Genomic DNA, 20,767 nt, shown 5'->3' on the forward strand with positions numbered 1-20,767 from the left:
CTCGGTAGAGAAATACGACATTAAGGGCTATTCATAGATATGGTATACTATTAAGTTTCATATACGAGATGTAACCTCTATGCCACATAATGGTTGTGGGCCCCCTAAAAAAGGTGTGTGTAAAGAATAAATAATTCAATGATTTGATCAAATAATATCACTATGGGTCAAGAGTGATGAGCAAATCTAAGAATCAATGAGTGGATCACTCCAAGAGGTTATATTGGTTCGATCTCCAATGACCTACATCATTTCTCCACTATATCAAAAATAGGATTACAACATACAACTCTCTTCTTCTACAAGTTCTTGAACATAACACTTTATACATATATATTATGGTTGATTAAATATAAGGTTAAGTGTTTGTTGCGTAAATTTAAGCTAAGTGCAAGTGTACATTGTCAACAACAAGTAATATAGTAACAAGTACCAGATATCGTATCCACAATGACTGTTTTCTTAAGTTTTAATTGTGAAATTAAGTTCTAACAAAATGATTTAAAAGCACTAAAATTAATTAAAAAAATTGTGGTCTAAGGACTAAGTAATTAAATACTAATTAAATGCAGACAAATGAAAGAAATAACTCATGAAAATTGATTCAAGGAGTGACAAATGGTATGATGGCAACTAGAATAATTATCCTCCTAATATGCAACTCTGACGCTGATGCTGGACTGATGCTGCAGCAACTGGTGGTCAATTAGCCCAGAATTTTAGTTAATTTTCATAGGCTTTCGTCAAAGAACTATGATTCTAATCTTTTAATTAAATCGCATATGTCTATGCTAATTCAATTTCAAAGCTTTAATTCAAGCATCAATTCCATAAGACTATGCATGTATGTCTATATCACTACAATCTTGAATTGAAAGAGTTCAAGCATGCACCATTCAAATTGTGTGTCAGTTAATTTCAACATTTTCATAATTAAAAATTAACCCTACTAAAGGTGATCAATCAATAGCAAGCATTAACTATGATAAATATTTGAATGAATAAACATCAAATTGCATAAGCATCAATAAAAAGTGTCAAGACAATCACATATTAGAGTTCTAATTATCCTAGCTATTTAGAGTTTAGTTCACACTCATAATCTCAAAAACACTCAAATGATAACAATCCATAATCTAAATTTTAGAGAATAAATTGAAAGAAAATAGAAATAAAGGTAAGAAATTCAAGCCAAATTGTTGTCTCAAGTGACTTTGTCTTCTTGCTTTTCCTTCTTTTTCTCCTTCCTCTCCTTTTTCCTTCACCTTAATGGCTGCCAAAAATGGGTATCTTCAAATGCACCACGCGGCTGGGTATTCCTCTGCCAGTCGTGTGTCTCTCCTTTTAGAAAGAAGACAACTCTTTCATCTAGGTCAGCCTCCTACCCCTAAGTCACGTGGGCCTCTTTTCTTTTAATTGATTTTTGTCCTCTTTACCACAAATGGACCAAGATACAACTAAAGCCCAAATATTCTTTTATCAATTAATTTCAGCCTAATTAAGTTAATTAGAAAAAGTAAGTTAGAGACCAAAAATAGAAGCTTCACACGTGGACCCTCAAAATAGAGTAGCTATCAGGATGCGATGCTGCAGCAATGCCACAACATTCCTCAAATTCTGATTCCACCTCACACTTCAATTATTTCTCAAATTGCTCCAACTCAAAGGCCACCTATCAAGATAACAAACCAACAATTTTTTTTTAGAGATTTTCTCATCTTTACTATACTATTTAATATTATCCTACTTTAATTAATATTTAATAAAAACACAATAAAACTACTACAAAACATCACAAATCACTCTTACTTGATAAAAAAATATAAGTTTAAAATCATAAAAATAACTCTAATTCCTAGAGTTATCACACCCCCAAACTTATCTCATTACTCGTCCCAAGTGATGACTCTACTACCTAACAACACACAATAAACATAAATGACACAACAAAACAAGACAAGACAAGACGCTCGGAATTAATTTTAAAATAGTCATATTAGAGTGGGGATAAAGCTCTCAAATCAAAGATTAAATTGTTAACTCAAGTGTATATGCAAGCCAAATTTCTCAAGTATTAAGATGCTAACCCAACCAAATTTTTAATGTATTCCCAATTAGTGCACAATTAGTTCTTCCCAATCAACCCCTCTTCCCTAGATTGAACTAAGCAACAATCCTAAGGTTTAATCTATGATTTCATAAGTTAAACTCAATAACCCCTCTCCACTAATGTAGTTGGCAAAGTGATTTAGATCAATAGGTCTTTACATGGTTGTAATGTAGGCTAGGCTAAAGGTATGGATTAATATAGAATTTGTAGGTGAAAACATTAAAACCTAGCTTGCCTTGGATCTAATGAATTCATATCCTCTACCCATTACAAGTGAACTCAATCCCCCAAACTTATCAGTAGTACTCAATTCCCTCTTTCTATGAATACTACACCTATATGCTCAAATATGGTTACAAACAACTTATCTATTGACACTACTAAATATAAACACATATTTATTTCTTTCTTTTTTTTAATTTTCTATTTTTTCATATTTTTCTGATTTTTTTATATTTTTTTTCTTCTTTTTTTTTTAATAATATGAAAACAAGACAACTAAAAAGTAATATACTTAAAATGAAAACATTGAAGATAATAAGACATAAACACAATTAACAAATTTGAGCATATAAGTGTATTAATTAACCAATTATGAACACCTCAAGATCCCCCCCTCCCCCCCCCCCCCCCCCAAACTTATCTCACACAATATCCAAGACAAACTAAGCTTAAGGTTTGGTGAGAAACAAAAATGGGATATTCAAAATGGAATTAGCTATCAAGTTGAGGTTATATGAACAAAATAGATCAAAAAGCTCAAAGTTGGGTCACCAGGGATAGTAATTACACGGTAGGCATGAAAAGCTCAAACGATTCAAGAAAATTGCCTAAATCCTCTCTAAATCACTAAGCCTCCTAGGATTTCGCCTCAAAGGAATTATCAAGCCAATTCTAAAAACTTAAACCTTCATGAATACTTAGTTTAATCTAGGGTGAGGGATTCATGGTCAAACTATGCACACTCAATTGGGACACAATCTCACTATGGTTGAACTTTAAGTACTAACGGCTCACTAATACAGAAGAGTTAACCAATTTTGCAATTGAAATTTTATCATCGAGCCACCCCACACTTAAACAAAACCATTACAAAAATTGATCCCAATACAACCTAGACTCTAGACTCAACATAAAACAACCCTAAGAAATATCTAAAACTTAAGACAAGAAATTGCAAGAAAGTAAGACGACACAATAGCAAATAAAAACAACACCCCTTCCCCCCCCCCCCCCCCCCCGCCCCCCCCAAACTTAAGAGAGAGCAATGTCCTCATTCCTACCCAAGACAACACAACAAAGAACAACATCAACAATATATTACAATAACAAGAGACAGTCCACAAAAAAAACTAAATAAAAGTAAAAGACAAAGAAAACTCCCTTCTCTCACTGATCGCCACCATCGACATCTTCATCGCTAGTTTCCTCAGTGTCTTCGGTGCTAACTCCTCTCCCTGGTGCTAGGATGCTATTCGGGAATTGAGGCAAGAATGTGAAAGGCTTGGTGAAATTCTGCTCAAGCATGCTTTCAATGGACCAGTCACGCACTTAGGCATAGCGCCAGTAAGCATGCTGCTGCTGATGCATAAAATGCATCATTTCCATCATATGGCGGTGGTGAGGGTCAACGACATGAGCAGCAGAGGAGGAGGCATTAATAGGCATAGAAGGGGCCTCATTCTCAACTGGTGTCGCAACCAGTGGTTCATGGTCTACATCCGAGGCAAAAGAAGAACTTGCCCCATGCTTCTATGAATCAGAAGTCCGCAACATGCGGGAGATGTCATGATGGGTGATACGTCCGGGTATATACTTCTCATGGCATTGCTCAGCCATTGGGAGACCCGCCTGACGACATAGTTGTGTGATTAGAGAGGGAAAGAAGGTATGTCCTGCCTTCTTACCGGCACACTCGCGTATTGCTTGGGCAATGATTCTACCCAAATTTATGGTATGCCCTCCGATGATGGCAAACAGCAGAAACATTCGCTCCATATTGACAGTGGAAGTATGCATGGTGGGCATAAAACTGTTTCGGAAAAAGTAGAACCATACTTTAGCTTTAGGTGATAAGAATTCTCGCATACAAGTGAGGCAACCTTGGGTGGAGGAAGATATCCACTGAGTGCCAGGAACCGTAAGATCATCTAATACTTGTTGGCAAAACTCCAGATCCCAATTTTGAAACATGGCTGCATAGTCATCATCCTCAATATCCGGTAATCTATACAGAGCATTGATGGCAGCGGATGTCAGTGGGACTTCAGTTTCGCGTACTAGGACACTTGGTGACTGGGTGGGCCAAATGTTGGCATAGAATTCCCTCACAATAGTATCATCAGGCATAAGGCAAGGGCTACAAAAGAGTTGCCAACGGAGTGCTTCAATAGGAGTGCGAACATAAAGGGGCATTTCTGTTTTATCAACACTATTCAAATTAAATCCCTTGTCTGCTAAAAATATTTGGTTGCGAAATGTTTTCTCATTGCAATCAACGGCCTCAATACTACTAAACTTCACATAAGAACTAAGCTTCCTAGCGACTTGCTTCTTTTCCAGAGGCATTCTCAACACAAAATCAAACAATAGTATTCAGCCCAAAAGTTTTGCTTATCAACAGCCCCTGCTTATCAAGTTAAATATATCCCCAAAGTATAGTAAAATTCCTCTGAAATTTCAGCTGCAACAGATGCCCAAAAAAAGAAAAATGGGACAGAAAACAACAATAAATCTCTTCATAGCCGTGAGCATAGTGACCAATCAAGAACAGTAGTCATTCAAATCTCAGCCACAATGAAGTTCAATGCTTAAAGTGATGAAACAAGAGGAATATGTTACCTTGAAGGATCGGGATACACTTGTTGATGCACTCTTGTTCTTGTATAAATTTGCTTGAAATCCCAATGAAGAATAAACCAATGAGCTGCCAAATATGTATCTTGAATGGCAAGTGAGAGTCGAGAGAGTGCTAGAGCTTTGAATAGGTCTTGGATGTAGGCTCGGGTACCTGTTGCTGGCTGTGTTTGGCTGGGCTGGTGATGAAACAGGTCACGGTTCTGTAGATCGGGATCGGGGGTCAATTGTATGTGGGTTTGGGAAGTTCACAGCAAGGACGGGTTATGTGGGTTCGAGATGGGGCTAGGGGCGCGGGGTTCAGGTGGGTCGTGGTCATGGGTGGCGCAGGGTTCTCGGGTTGGAGGCAGGTTTGCTTGGGAGACGGAGATATGGGTCAGCTGGGTGATGGCTTCGTGGGTCGAGCTGGTGGATGTAACGGAGTGGGTCATGGTGGCTAGGGGTCTCGGGTCAGAGGCAGGGGTGGCACTGGTTCGGGGGTCGTGGTGGCACAACCGGTGGAGGAGGTGGAGCTAGGGGTCTCAGGCCAAAGGTTTGGGTGGGCTGGGTTCGTGGTGGAGGGGATGGGTTTCAGGTTTGGGACAGAGCTGGAAGTGTTGGGAGGGGTGAAATTAGGAATAGGTCAAAAAAAAATTATTGGGGGGTAATTTATGAAATTTCCCCAGACCTTCTTAAAAATTCTCAAAGCTTCGCCTATCTCCAATGCTGCAGCATCACTTCCAAACTTTCCAGCATTCAAATGATCAGCAAACCAGCCATAAATATCACCAAGTCCCGACCTGAAATATGTCCAAATTCGCTGGAATTGACCCATAAAACTACCTGGATCCTCACAGCCACCCTAGAACATGAATTTATTCAAATCCACAACATAGAAAATGAAGGGAAGAGGTGAAAAACAAGAACAAAAACATAATACTATATATATAATTAATTTGCTGCTCTCCAAATATAGCTTTAAGCACAGTAGCTCAAGAACATGATTTCTCAAGGGTCAACTAAGGTGAGTGAGGTCTTGTTGCGCTCAACCTCACCACCCCAATAGTGTTTCAGCCTCTACCCATTGACTTTGAATTCACCTCCCTCATTTCCTCTCAATTCCACAGCCCCATGAGGATACACCTTAGTAATAGTGAACGGCCCAGACCACCTAGACTTGAGCTTCCCAGGAAACAACTTGAATTTAGAATTGAACAATAAAACTTGCTGCCCTTCCTCAAATGAACGGGGTGGGATATGCTTGTCATGCCACCTCTTTGTCTTTTCCTTATAAAGCATTGCATTCTCATATGAAAACAACTGCATTTCTTCCAACTCATCAAGTTGTAACATTCTGTTTTCCTCCGCAAGTTGCAAGTCTAGATTGAGTTGTTGGAGTGCCTAATAAGCTCTATGTTCAAGTTCTACTGGCAAGTGACATGCTTTTCCAAATACTAGGCAATAAGGAGACATCCCCAATGGAGTTTTAAATGTTGTTCGATAGGCCCATAAAGCATCATCCAACCTCTCAGACCAATCCTTGCGATTCGAATTCACCACCTTTTCAAGCACACCCTTTATTTCTCTATTAGACAATTCCGCTTGGCCATTGGTTTGAGGATAGTATGTCGTAGCCACCTTATGTTTCAAACTATACTTAGCCAATAAACTAGCCAACACTTTGTTCACAAAATGGGTTCCCTCATCACTTATGATAGCCCTTGGAGTGCCAAATCTAGTGAAAATATGCTTGTGTAAGAACCTCATGACCACCTTGTAATCATTAGTCGGATAGGCAGCGGCTTCAACCCACTTAGAGACATAATCAACAACCACCAAGATATACAAGTTGCCATATGAGGGTGGGAAGGGGCCCATGAAATCAATGCCCCACACGTCAAACAACTCAACCTCAAGAATACTAGTAAGAGACATCTCATTTCTCCTTGAGATGTTTCCTACCCTTTGACAACAATCGCATCTTACCACATAAGCATAGGAGTCTTTAAACAAAGAAGGCCAAAAGAAACCTGATTGGAGAACCTTGGCAATAGTGCGTGCTCCCCCAAAATGACCACCACAAGGAGATGAATGACAATGGAAAAGAATACCCTCAATTTCATATTCTTCCACACATCTTCTAATCATTTGATCTACACATTGCTTAAATAGAAAGGGCTCCTCCCAAAAATAAGACTTCACATCATGCAAGAATCTCTTCCTTTGTTGGCTAGTCATCTCTGGTGGCATCAACCTACTAGCCAAATAATTAACAAAATCAGCAAACCAAGGAAGCTCATGAGAATGGTTGACCCCAAACACTTGTTCATCGGGGAATGTTTCTTTGATGGGGACAAGAGAGTTGGAATCTTCTTCACGCTCCATTCTTGATAAATGGTCAACCACTTGATTTTCTACCCCTTTTCTATCTTGAATCTCAACATCAAACTCTTGAAGCAAAAGCACCCACCGAATCAATCTTGGCTTTGCATCCTTCTTGTCAATCAAATACTTTATGGTTGAGTGATCGGTGTAGACAATCACTTTAGTTCCCACAAGATAGGATCGAAACTTGTCAAAAGCAAAGGAAATGGCCAGTATCTGCTTCTCAGTTATAGTGTAATTCAATTAAGCTCCTATCAAGGTGCGACTGGCATAATAAATAGAGTGAAACACCTTGTTCCTTTACTGCCCCATCATAGCCCCAAAGGCATAATCGCTAGCATCACACATCAATTCAAAGGGCAAACTCCAATCTGGTGCAACAATGATAGGGGCTAAAATTAATCTCTCTTTCAACTCTTGAAAAGCCTTCAAACATGCTCCATCAAAATGGAAAGGTGTATCCTTCTGTAAAAGATTGCAAAGTGGTTTGGAGATCTTAGAGAAGTCTTTGATGAACCTTCTTTAGAAACCGGCATGCCTAAGAAAAATTCTAATGTTCTTCACTGAATTAGGAGGTGGTAGCTTCTCAATAACTTCAATTTTCGCCTTATCAACTTCAATCTCTTGCTTAGATACCTTATGCCCCAAAACAATACCTTCCTTAACCATAAAGTGACATTTTTCCCAGTTAAGGACTAGGTTTGTCTCTTCACATCTCTTCAACACCTTAGACAAGTTATTTAGACAATCATCATAAGAATCCCCGAAGACTGAAAAATCATCCATGAACACCTCTAGAAACTGCTCAACCATATCAGTAAAGATAGCCATCATACATTGCTCAAACGTAGCAGGAGCATTGCACAAACCAAAGGGCATTCTTCTAAATGCGAAGGTACCATAGGGGCAAGTGAATGTAGTCTTGTGCTGATCTTCTGGGGCTACTGCTATCTGATTGTAACCAAGATACCCATCAAGGAAGCAATAGCAGCAAGTCTGTCTAGCATCTGATCAATGAAAGGAAGAGGGAAATGATCCTTCCTAGTGGCCTTGTTTAGCTTCTTGTAGTCCATGCAAATTCTCCATCCAGTCACAATTCTAGTAGGAATCAACCCATTGTCTTCATTCTTCACCACTGTGATCCCACCCTTCTTAGGTACACACTGTACAGGACTCACCCATGAACTATCAGAGATAGGATAAATAATGCCAGCATCCAACCAATTGATGATTTCTTTCTTTACTACTTTCTTCATGATAGGATTTAGTCTTCTTTGCCCCTCAATAGAACCTTTTTCACTATCTTCAAGCAAGATCTTATGCATACACAAAGAAGGACTAATACCTCGAATATCTGCAATAGTCCACCCAATGGCCTTTTTGAACTTTCTCAACACCTCGAGCAACTTTTCTTCTTAATCATGACTCAACTCCGCTAAAATAATGACAGGTGAAGTGGATGGTGGACCCAAGTGGGAATATCGCAAATGTGATGGCAAGACTTTCAACTCCAACTCAGGTGGCTCTTCAATGGATGGTTTAGGAGCTTGAACTCCCTAGATGACAACTCCAATGAATCAAATCGGCCTTTTGTTCTTAACCCTTGAGAATTAGCCTCCAAACAAACTAAGTACTCCTCCTCATCTTCATCATTGTGTGAATCAAACAACAATAACCTCTCTAATGGATCATCAAAGTTACTAGTCTCAAACTCCCTTGATGCCAAAGAATCTACCACCGAAACCACTGAGCATTCCTCAACCTCATCAGGAAATCTCATAGCTTTAAAAACATTAAAAGTCACATTTTCATCTTGGACCCTCATTGTCAGCTCCCCCTTCTACACATCTATTAAAGTTCTTCCTATCGCAAGAAATGGCCTCCCCAAGATAATGGGCACCTCTCTATCTGCCTCATAGTCTAGCATAATAAAATCAGCAGGGAATATGAATTTGTCTACCCTCACCAATACATCTTCAATCTTCCCATCCGGATGAGCAAGAGATCTATCTGCTAGTTGAAGAGTAACTGTAGTAGGCCTAACTTCTCCAATCCCCAATTGCTTGAAAATAGACATTGGCATCAAGTTAATGCTTGCACCCAGATCGCATAAAGCCATCCCACAATAAGTATCTCCAATAGTACAAGGAATAGTGAAACTCCCAGGATCCTTCAACTTTGGTGGCAACTTGTCTTGCAAAAATGAACTACACTCTTTGGTTAGAGTCACGGTTTCAAACTCTCCTAACCTTCTCTTCCTTGTAAGAACATCTTTCATGAATTTTACATAGTTAGGCATTTGCTCAAGTGCCTCTACAAGTGGGATGTTGATATGAAACTGCTTCAACATATCTAGAAATTTCTTGAATTACGAATCCAACTTTTGCTTCTGAAAACGTTGGGGAAATGGAGGTGGCTGCTTTGAAATTGAGTTGTCTGGGTGCTGATGCTGCGGCATTCCTGCAGCATTCTGGGCAGAGGCAAATTTTTGTACACTAGGAATTTCAACATCTTTTTTAATTTCCTCATTTATTTGGATTGAAGAGGGCTCACCCTCATGCCCAGAATTTGTCTTGGAATTCTCCAACTCCTTCCCACTTTTCAAAGTGACGGCTTTACAATGTTCTTTGCTCCCATTTCTTGGATTCTCGGTGTCACTTGGTAACGTACCATGGGGTCTATTTCTAAGCTCATTAGCTAGTTTCCCAACTTGGTTTTCCAAGTTTCTCAATGATGCATCTTGGCTTTGGATCATGGCTTCACTCTTCACTATATATTCCTTCAACATGTTCTCAAGAGAGCTAGATTGCATTGCTTGTTGTTGTGGCCTTTGTTGTGGTGCTTGTGGATAACCTGGTGGGAAATTTAGTCTTTGAGGCATAGAATAATTGCTAGGGCTAGCCCCTTGATTACTCCACGAGAAGTTGGGATGTTGCCTCCATGATGGGTTGTAGGAATTAGAATAAGGGTCATTCCTATTTTGATTCCCCATGTAACACACAGTTGCTGGATTGGAAGGACAGTTGTCAAAGGTATGACCCTCACCACAATACACACAAGAAATGTTCTCCACGGGCCCCATTTGTTTCCCCATAGGCTGCCCTATTGAATGATTCATTCCCATGTTCATTGTCTTGAGCATATTCGAAATAGAGGAAACTTGGGCTGCCAAAGAAGTGATGGCATCTACCTCATGAATACCAGCCACCTTTCTACCTGTAGCTGATCTAGTAGTGGACCACTAATAGTTGTTGTTGGATATCCTCTCAAGGATTTCATATGCCTCATTATAGGACTTAGCAAGAAGAGCCTCATTTGCCGAAGCATCAACTACCATTCTATTATGGGCATTTAAACCATTATAAAATGTCTCCATCTGGATGCAATGAGGAATGCTATGATGAGGGAATTTGCGCAACAATTCCTTAAACTGCTCATATGACTCATATAAAGATTCTTCATCGAGTTGCTGAAATGGAGTAATCTCATTGCAGAGCTTGGCATTCTTAGTGGGAGGGAAATACTTCATCAAAAACTGCTCAACCAACTCTTTCCAAGTAGTCACAAAATCAGATGGCAAAAAGTTAAACCAATTGGTAACAACTTGCAAGCTCTAGCTCTGTCTCTCAAGGAGTATGGGAACAAATTTAGTCTCAGGGCATCCTCTGTAACTCCGAGCAGCTTGAATGAATCACTCACTTCAATAAACAATCGAAGATGAAGGTGAGGATCCTCTGTTGGCATCCCACTAAACTGGCCCACAGTTTGAAGCATTTGGAACATAACGGGCCTCAACTCAAACTGTGTAGCCTGGATTTATGGTCTAACGATGCCCGGATTGAGCTCATTGAAGAGGGGGAGAGCATATTGCCTAATAGCACGATCTCTGTCATCAGCCACAATCACTGCATTTTGCCCATTATTGGCAGCTACTCCCCCTTGAACTACTCTCTCTTGAGCAGCTCTTGCTTGATTTGCTGCCCTTTGAGCGGTTCCCTATTGAGCTCCTTGCTCAGCATCCATCATCACTACTTCCCTTTTTTATTTTTTGTATCTTTCGCCTTCTTCTAAATGTACCCTTGATTTCTAGATCAATGGGAAGTAGCTCAAGGTCTTGATTCTCGTTCATACACTGTGTAAACCTAAAATTGCACGAGTATCACCCAAGTTAGCACAAAACTTGTTGCGTAAATTTAAGCTAAGTGCAAGTGTACACTGTCAACAACAAGTAATATAGTAACAAGTATCAGATATCGTATCCACAAGGATTGTTTTCTTAAGTTTTAATTGTGAAACTAAGTTCTAACAAAATGATTTAAAAGCACTAAAATTAATTAAAAAAATTGTGGTCTAAGGACTAAGTAATTAAATACTAATTAAATGCAGACAAATGAAAGAAATAACTCATGAAAATTGATTCAAGGAGTGACAAATGGTATGATGGCAACTAGAATAATTATCCTCCTAATATGCAACTCTAACGCTGATGCTGGACTGATGCTGCAGCAACTGGTGGTCAATTAGCCCAGAATTTTAGTTAATTTTCATAGGCTTTCGTCAAAGAACTATGATTCTAATCTTTTAATTAAATCGCATATGTCTATGCTAATTCAATTTCAAAGATTTAATTCAAGCATCAATTCCATAAGACTATGCATGGTAATAATATATGTCTATATCACTACAATCTTGAATTGAAAGAGTTCAAGCATGCACCATTCAAATTGTGTGTCAATTAATTTCAACCTTTTCAGAATTAAAAATTAACCCAATTACCTACTAAAGGTGATCAATCAATAGCAAGCATTAACCATGATAAATATTTGAATGAGTAAACATCAAATTGCATAAGCATCAATATAAAAGTGTCAAGACAATCACATATTAGAGTTCTAATTATCCTAGCTATTTAGAGTTTAGCTCATACTCATAATCTCAAAAACACCCAAATGATAACAATCCATAATCTGAATTTTAGAGAATAAATTGAAAGAAAATAGAAATAAAGGTAAGAAATTCAAGCCAAATTGATGTCTCAAGTGACTTTATTTTCTTGCTTTTCCTTCTTTTTCTCCTTCCTCTCTCCTTTTTTCTTCACCTTAATGGCTGCCAAAAATGGGTATCTTCAAATGCACCAAGTGGCTGGGTATTCCTCTGCCAATCGTGTGTCTCTCCTTTTAGAAAGAAGACAACTATTTCATCTAGGTCAGCCCCTACCCCTAAGTCACATGGGCCTCTTTTCTTTTAATTGATTTTTGTCCTCTTTACCACAAATGGACCAAGATACAACTAAAGCCCAAATATTTTTTTTATCAATTAATTTCAGCCCAATTAAGTTAATAAAAAAAAAGTAAGTTAGAGACCAAAAATAGAAACTTCACACATGGACCCTCAAAATAGAGTTCTTATCAGGATGCGATGCTACAACAATGCCACAGCATTCCTCAAATTCGGATTCCACTTCACACTTCAATTCTTTCTCAAATTGCTCCAACTCAAAGATCACCTATCAAGATAATAAACCAACAATTTTTTTTAGAGATTTTCTCAGCTTTACTATACTATTTAATATTATCATACTTTAATTAATATTTAATAAAAACATAATAAAACTACTACAAAACATCACAAATCACTCTTCCTTGATAAAAAAAATATAAGTTTAAAAGCATAAAAATAACTCTAATTCCTAGAGTTATTAGTGTTCTATACAAAATGGTGCAAAAAAACACTTAACGATTTCACATAATATTGATATGAAATTCGACTTTTTGTTGTAATAATTTAAAAATTTGACATGTTGCATGTGTGGCGATACGCCGCCGCATAGGTGGCGATGTGTCACCATTTATGTACAAAATACACCACCTATGTACAAAATACTCCATTTTTTTGGCTCCAAGATATGTTTTAAAAAGGTCTAACCTATTTAACTGGTTTTTTCTTTTGGAGTTTTTAGGACTTGATCATTCCTTCCAAGACTCTCCTTTTTCTCTCTAGATTGTTTGACTTGTGAATTTCATAAGTTTTTTGTATCCCACTCCTTATTCCATCTTTGTGAAAACGTCAAGCAACTCTCTAATAGTTTGAAATAAAGGTTTTGGCCAAAGCTTCTCATCTTGTTCAAACCTTTGTTATTTGTGTTATTGTTTCCTTTGTTCTTATATTTTGTAGAACTCATCTGTTAATTTAACTACTACCCCCAAGAAAATACACACATTAAGCACTTGGTTTACACAACAATAAACCTTTAACACTTAACTCAGCACAAAGCAAAGAACCTCTCTTTCAACATTTTGCAATCACAAAATGAAAAGCTCACATAGATATTTATGTATTATTTTAAGACCAAAGAGCTAAGCCTGGCATTTATGCTAGATCAATAAAAATAAATTGGTATAAACCTATATAATATATTTTGAAAAATTATATTCAACCTTCTTATTTTTTATTTAAATTTTATTTTATTAAAAATTCATCTTCATCATTTTAATAAAAAATTATTTCCTAATTTATAATAAACAATGTACATAATTTTATATAATTTTAATTTTTTTATTAAAAAAAAGTTGTAAATTCATGACCTAATACTAGAGAGAGGGGTTTTCAAAAGTACACCTAAAATAAGAAATAATTACAAAAATACCCACCCTAAAATTAATTGCTAAAAAATAATGGAAAAAATAAACTAATACAAATATCAAAATTCTTGAAAATAATTACAAAAATAGCAGGTTACCTTTTAGTTGCTATTATAGCTATTTAAGTTACTTATTGGTTACCTTTTAAATATGACTTCGAGTGGCAAAAGAATCATATGAAATTCGAGTTACTTTTTAAAATATGACTTAAGTTAACACAGTTTTATAGTAACCAACAAAATGAGTTACCAAAAAACTACTTGTCATTTTCTTTATAAAAGTTAGCAAATTGTATAATAAACAAGCCTCTTTAAAAAAGTTGCTCTTATAGGTTTCTAAAATAGCTTTTAAATTTGTTTCGGATTCTACATCGTGAGTTTTAAATGTAAAATTAAAATACTCTTTTTGTTAACTTATTTAATTTACATTTGGATGGTAATTAATTTTATGTTAACCAAATAAAATAGTAACTAAAAAGTTACTTTATGTGAATCAAGCATAAAATTGACCCCTTCAAATCATCTTATTCGACAATGACAAGAAACATATGCTTGTCATATACCAAAATGACATCTTCGAGGAGTAGAACGTATTGGTACCAACCTTGAGCCCAAAAAGACAATGGTGTCGTGGGAAAAACGCTTACAAAGTGGTCGATATACCTACGAACTTGTCAAAAAATGATGGGATATAGGAGGAATGGGTGGTTGGGTTTTGTTCCTTTCAAAGTGCTCATTCCAATAGTCCTATCCCTAGACCTTGGAGTGGCCAAAACTAGCCAAAAAAAAATGCAGTTGAAGTCATTCCTATGGCAACTTTGACCGGCTAGTGAGCTTTTCTCTGGTATCGTCTGGAGATGCACTTTGAGTGCCCGAGATCGTTGACAAATCCTCTTTCACGGTGGCTGGGGCAAGTAACTGGTGGAGGTCTTAAAGAGAACAAAAGAAAGATAGAGAAAGAAAGAAGAGAAGAGAATAGAGAAAGAAAAGGTTGCAACCCACATAGTAAAGGATTTGGTTAGGCATTGTTTTCAGCATAGAAAGCACCATTATTTTTATAATTAAAGTTGGGACTGGTATTTTTGTAAATGAGGTTTAAATTAAAGTATGATATGTAAATTTTCCTATAAAAAAGATATGGGGTATAATTATAAATTAATATATTTTTAAATTTATGGACCAAGGCATATTTTGTTTATGTTGTGCACACGAGTTAGATTTTTTTGGGTTTCAAGTTTTAATGTTCAAGTTGGAGGAAATAAGAATTAAAACCTCTCCAAAAGATTCAAATTTTTATCGAGTTTAGATACAGAAAGCGAGTCAAATGGTGGAAAGTTTTTAGGTTGAGTTTGGGTGGTATTCAAGTTGGGCTTTTATTTTCAAAAATAGCAATTTTACCAAAAACAAGATTTATGTCACTTTTTGAAAAACACACATGACATATTGTTCTTCTTCTTTTTCTCATCAATAAAACAATAACATATAATAGTTTATTAGATATATTGTTGTATGTATAAATAACATTTACAATACAAAGAAAATGGGATGAGGAAGGAAGAGAGTCAAAGTCGGACTGATGCCACTTCTGTCAAAGTGAGGGAAGTCGAACTGATGCCATTGCTCTCAAAGGTGAGGGAGGGCAGTCGAATGGAGGCCGTGAATGTGGAAGGGAGGGAGGCTCACCTCCCATATGTAATGATAAAGAAGGGGTGGGCAGGAGTGAGTAAGAAAGTGATTGTAGCCTTTCATTTCATTTATTTATTTTTAATATTATAACTTTGATAATATCCACCTATTTTTAAGCAAAACTTATATATATATATATATATATATATATATATACCGGATAGAGTTAGCTTGGAAGGCAAGTTTATTTAATTTTATTTATAGAATTTATTAATTATTTTTATTAAATTTATATTAATGTCATATACATTTTAAATAAATATTTTATTTTAATTAAATAATTTATTTATTTTTATTTAAGTTTATGTTTGTTCTGATTTTTGAATTTAAGAGTGACAACAAAAGATTATATATTATATGTTTAATGTAATATTAAATATTATACGTGAATTTTAAATTTAAGTTTTTTACTAATTTTTTTTTAAAAAGTAATTTTTTACTAATTGACAGCAGATTATATTATATATTTAATATGATATTATTCTATTAAGTGAGTTTAAGTTTAATTAAATTTTATTTTATGATTTTATTATTTTTAAATAATTATCATTGTAAAATATCTTTAAAATATCTTATTTTAATTTATTTAATTATTTATTATTTTAAAATAATTATCATGGTAAAATATCTGAAAATTTTCAAATGTTAATTTGTTTATTTATTTATTATTTTTAAATAATTATTATTATAAAATATCTCAAAAAAATCTATTTTATTTAAGTTTAAGTATTTACAAACTAAAATTAAGTATAAGAATATTTTGTTAAATATAAAAATATTCCATTAAAATTAACATTAAAAAATTAAAAAATAATTAAAACCAACAAATTTTGTTATCTACACCGTTATTATATGGAAGATATATATATATTATATATATTGACTATTCTGTTTAATGATTAATATGGCATGCACCTTATGACATAATTGGTGTTTCACTTCTATCATAAATGCTCTGCATGCGTCCCCTGCTTTTGATATTGCCATTTTCATATGATGACATAATGAGACTGTTTTAGTATTGTTATTATTAGTACAAATAAATATATATATATATATATATATTTATATCATTAACTTTGGTAAGCCAATTTCAATTTTGGGTGCTTTATTTATATACGAAAAAAAGGGACCAAAATTCACTTGAAAAAAATCATACCAGAAAACATGGAATGCCAGAACACTTGCAAGTGAATTGAGCATATAGTACTTGATTTGGGTAACTCTACAACAAATATAGATTCCTTATATTTGAACATCCAAAAGTATTAAAAATGTCTGCTCAACCAGAGAAAGAGAAAACCAGAAAATGGAGAGCATATATAATCCCTGCAAACCTCCCCCTCTTCCAAAAAGTGATGCTACTTCCCGGGATGAGTAGCAACACGAGCCAACCTAAATACACCAACTCAGCTCACGATGTAATTTCACTCTGAATTCTAAGCATTTTTCCAACAACAAAAAATGTATATTTTTATAAATAAAAAAAAATGATTTATATTTCCAAGAATGAATCTCATATTGTCAATTGTTAGGAGTATCACCATGGCTATTCCTTCTCTTTCGAATCAAATAATAAGCAAGCCCTCCAAAAACAAGCAAAATAATCATTCCATCAACTACTCCCACCAAAATCACAACCCACTTTTTCACGTTGGATCTTCCATGAGTACCACTAGTGCTTCCCGTAGGAACCTTAACAATGAAACTCATTCCACTTCCTCTATCCACTTGTTTAAGTCCACCTACCAATTTGTACAAAAAACAAGATTGTGAGTTAAAAGCAGCACCAGCACATTTACAATCATCCAAACACATCTCAAGGCATTGTGTTTTACTAACATTGTCTCTTCTACTATGATCATTATCTCTTAACACACTCCTAACATCTTCTAACTCAACCATCTCCACCTCCTTTTTCCTGCCACAAAATCCCCGTGGAAATCCTTCACCGCAATCCAAATTAACCCCTTCTTCTTCCCTCTTAAGAAGCCGAATGCAAGAGCAAGCATTCGAAAAGGTACAAATTCCATAAGGCTTGCAAGCCAAAGGAAGATCACAAGTGGTGTTGAGAGCTTGAAAAGAGGCCTCAAATTGAGCTTTGCTTGAGGAGTAAAAGTAAAGGCCTAAGTTACCAGTTTTGTTTCCCAATGCCAAAAATCGCAGGGGGGGATTGAGTACTTGGGATCGAATTTGCGCGATTTTCTTACTTTGATCATTGAACAACTCCAATCCCTTTGAACTCAATGCCATAAAACTTAAGTTTCTGTTCATAGAAGGCTTGAATTCCCAATATGAGTAGCTGGAGTCACCAGAGTTTAGATAGAGTGCAATCTTGTTGTTCTTAATTTCCAAAGAGTAAATTGAAGTTGAGTTGCTTGGGAAAGAAGTTAACCTAGTTGCAACATTAAGTCTCTGTCCCCAAAGCATAACATCAGTTGGAAAATTGAAACTTTGCCACTTTATACGGTTCAAGGCATCAACTAGAACTAGATTTCCTGTTCTTAGTATCTGTAACCTCTGTGTTAAGAGTTATGAACAAATATTCAAAATATTGATGAAAAATATCAAAAATATTGAAAATTTTCATAAGTAAATTTTATTAATATAGACGAGTTACCAAACTCAATACTTAACAAATATTATCAAACAAACTACTTAATGTGGATTCATAAAATACTAATTAATTAAAAAAAATCTTTTAAGTAGTCATGTTCATGGAAATTGGAAACTATTCATGAATAACATCAACAAATTAGGGAAAAATGTATTGACCTTTCAATATTCTTTTATGGGAAAATAGAAACCTACCCTAAAATTACCAATTTCAATTATTGCAATAACTTTTTTGTTTCTTCTTCGGTTTCTTTCCCAATGTGAATATTTTCATTTATTGCTCAGTCAAAAATAAAAAACAAAAACTAGAGAGAAACCAACTCTAGCATGGCAATAACTTTTTTTTTTAATTATTTTCTATTTATGTATTTTGTATGTATTTAAAAAATATTATAATGAAATTAATGATAATTACCTCCACACCTTGTCCAGCAGTGCCGGCTCTCCACCCAACTCTATCTTTAGGACCCTTCAATCTCAAGTCTCCATCTTGAGTGAGCTCAAGAACACACTTATCAACCAAGTAAAATCTTGTGTAGTGACCAGAATTCCACACTTTAACATCTCCCAAAAACACTTCCAAAGAGCAAGAGAACTTTTCTCCAATGGCTTCCACACTCAATGCCACCTTGAAATTTGGCTCCATTTCATTGGTCTCAACTAAGAAAGCTCTTCCACTGGTGATGCCCACCACCACAGGCAGAGTGAACCGGTAACCAATACCAATGGATGAGTCAGAACAGCCATAGTTGAAGAGAATAGCAAGTAAGAAAATGAAGGAAGAAAAATAGTGATAATGACAATAAAAATAATGGGGCTGCATATATGAGAAAATGAACAAGTTTTTACTTTGGAGTTTTGATAGGTTGAGTTGAGTTGCATTGGGATTTTCTGGGGAAAAAATTATGAGGGAAAATGAAGAAGAAGAAGCAGAAGAAGAAGGAAAGAAAAGTTATGAGCTTTTTTAATAGTGTTTTGGTATATAAAATAACTTTGCTTATTGACTCGCCCCCACTAAACCGAAAAGGTTAATGAGCTTTTATTACTATTTGTCTTTTCATACTTAATATTGTGTCATTTATACTAATAATGTTATTTAATAACCGTTATGTGATTTTATTTTTTGATATAGTTAGTAAGAGAAAAAAATCAACTATAATGCTGACTTAATTTATTTATTTTTTGGGGTTGATGCATAATATAATTCAATGCACTTTGCTTGAGATAATAATAATAATTAATGGACCATCAAAGGGGGTAAGGTTACAGGGTGTCCATGTGAGGATTGTATTTTGAGTAATATATACAAAATTACAGCCATTTTGGTTTTGTGAGTTTTTTTTTTGAGTGCAGTGATAGTGAGAGTAGTGAGTGGTGTGGGAGAGTGGGTAGCATAATGTTTTTATTTATGTTTATTTAATGATTCTTTATTTTTCTGTCTTTTTGAGGTGGGACCCGACCCATCTAAATTGGATGGATCAGTCTCAATGGGTGCACTCGGGTTTGCTTCAGTGTGGGACCAGAGTGGTTGTGGGTGCATGACACGTGTCGTTTAACGTGGAGTTAGAAGCCAAGTATGTGCTGATTCTGTTCAGACGCTTCTATGACGTTACCATCCAAATAAGCCCGGTTGGTAGGCTGGGCTTTCCCTCTTTGGGTTTGGATTGGGCTATTCAATTCAATATCTCAAAAAGAAATTAGATTTTATATGGAATTTTTTTGAAAAATTAATACATATACCGTAAATTATAAAAAAAAATCGAAATATACCTGAGCTCATTATATACACGGAGGGGTCACCCAAACTCAAATCCCCAACCTAGTCATATTTTATTTTTGATAATGAACAAAAATTTATGTTTATAATATATTCATGTTTATATATGGTGAAGATTACATCAAAACTTTATATATGGTCTAGTTAAATTATTATGGAATTTATTGTTAAAAAAGTAAAACAAAAAAAAAACTTAAATATTTTCTTTAAACAAACTATTACTAATTTTATAATGTAAACAATTAAACATTATTGTAACATTGTTTACAAAACTATTGTTACATATAAAAATAATTTTAACATATATTTCTAATAAATATTCAAAGAAATCTCTTAATATAAAATGGATCAATGTAGAATTAAACTTAATATTATTCCAATAGTAGTTTGATATTAAGTATAATTAAGTTATCGCTAACTTCATGAATTTGTAGCAACTTTTTACAAAAACTATCCCTAAAATTAAATTTCAAAACTTTTAGTCTATTTTTTAAAAAACAACAATAGTTTTGTTATTACAACCTTTACCTAAAACAAAAAAACAGAAACACAATATATTTGTGAAAATTCAATGCACTGTAACTACAAATTCAATAAATTATAATAGATAGTTACATGGCCAAAATTTAACAAATTATAAAAATTGTAACCAACATTTTTAGTAAAACATACTAATAAAAAACATTCAAAAGTTGTAACAAATATTTACAGAAACTAA

At 35.1% G+C, this 20,767-nt stretch overlaps 2 protein-coding genes and 1 non-coding gene across 3 annotated transcripts; 1 reads left to right on the forward strand and 2 right to left on the reverse strand.

Annotated features, from left to right (window-relative positions):
* Positions 1-9,170: 9,170 nt before the first annotated feature.
* Positions 9,171-9,680, reverse strand: LOC133800216 (uncharacterized). The gene has a single exon (XM_062238170.1). It carries the CDS (start codon positions 9,678-9,680, stop codon positions 9,171-9,173), a length of 510 nt encoding a protein of 169 aa, XP_062094154.1.
* A 1,042-nt stretch (positions 9,681-10,722) lies between these two features.
* Positions 10,723-10,829, forward strand: LOC133802740 (small nucleolar RNA R71). Its single transcript, XR_009877486.1, has one exon. It is a non-coding gene; the product is annotated as a small nucleolar RNA R71 (small nucleolar RNA).
* A 6,020-nt stretch (positions 10,830-16,849) lies between these two features.
* On the reverse strand, positions 16,850-19,276 carry LOC133800767 (G-type lectin S-receptor-like serine/threonine-protein kinase SD2-5). The gene is made up of 2 exons (XM_062238820.1): positions 18,688-19,276; positions 16,850-18,176 (listed from the first exon to the last, which is right to left on the reverse strand). The coding sequence occupies exons 1-2, from the start codon at positions 19,093-19,095 to the stop codon at positions 17,181-17,183; spliced, it is 1,404 nt and encodes a 467-aa protein (XP_062094804.1). The 5' UTR covers positions 19,096-19,276; the 3' UTR covers positions 16,850-17,180.
* Between the last annotated feature and the right edge of the window lie 1,491 nt (positions 19,277-20,767).

The sequence above is a fragment of the Humulus lupulus genome, chromosome 9, assembly GCF_963169125.1.
Source record: "Humulus lupulus chromosome 9, drHumLupu1.1, whole genome shotgun sequence".
Taxonomy (NCBI): domain Eukaryota; kingdom Viridiplantae; phylum Streptophyta; class Magnoliopsida; order Rosales; family Cannabaceae; genus Humulus; species Humulus lupulus.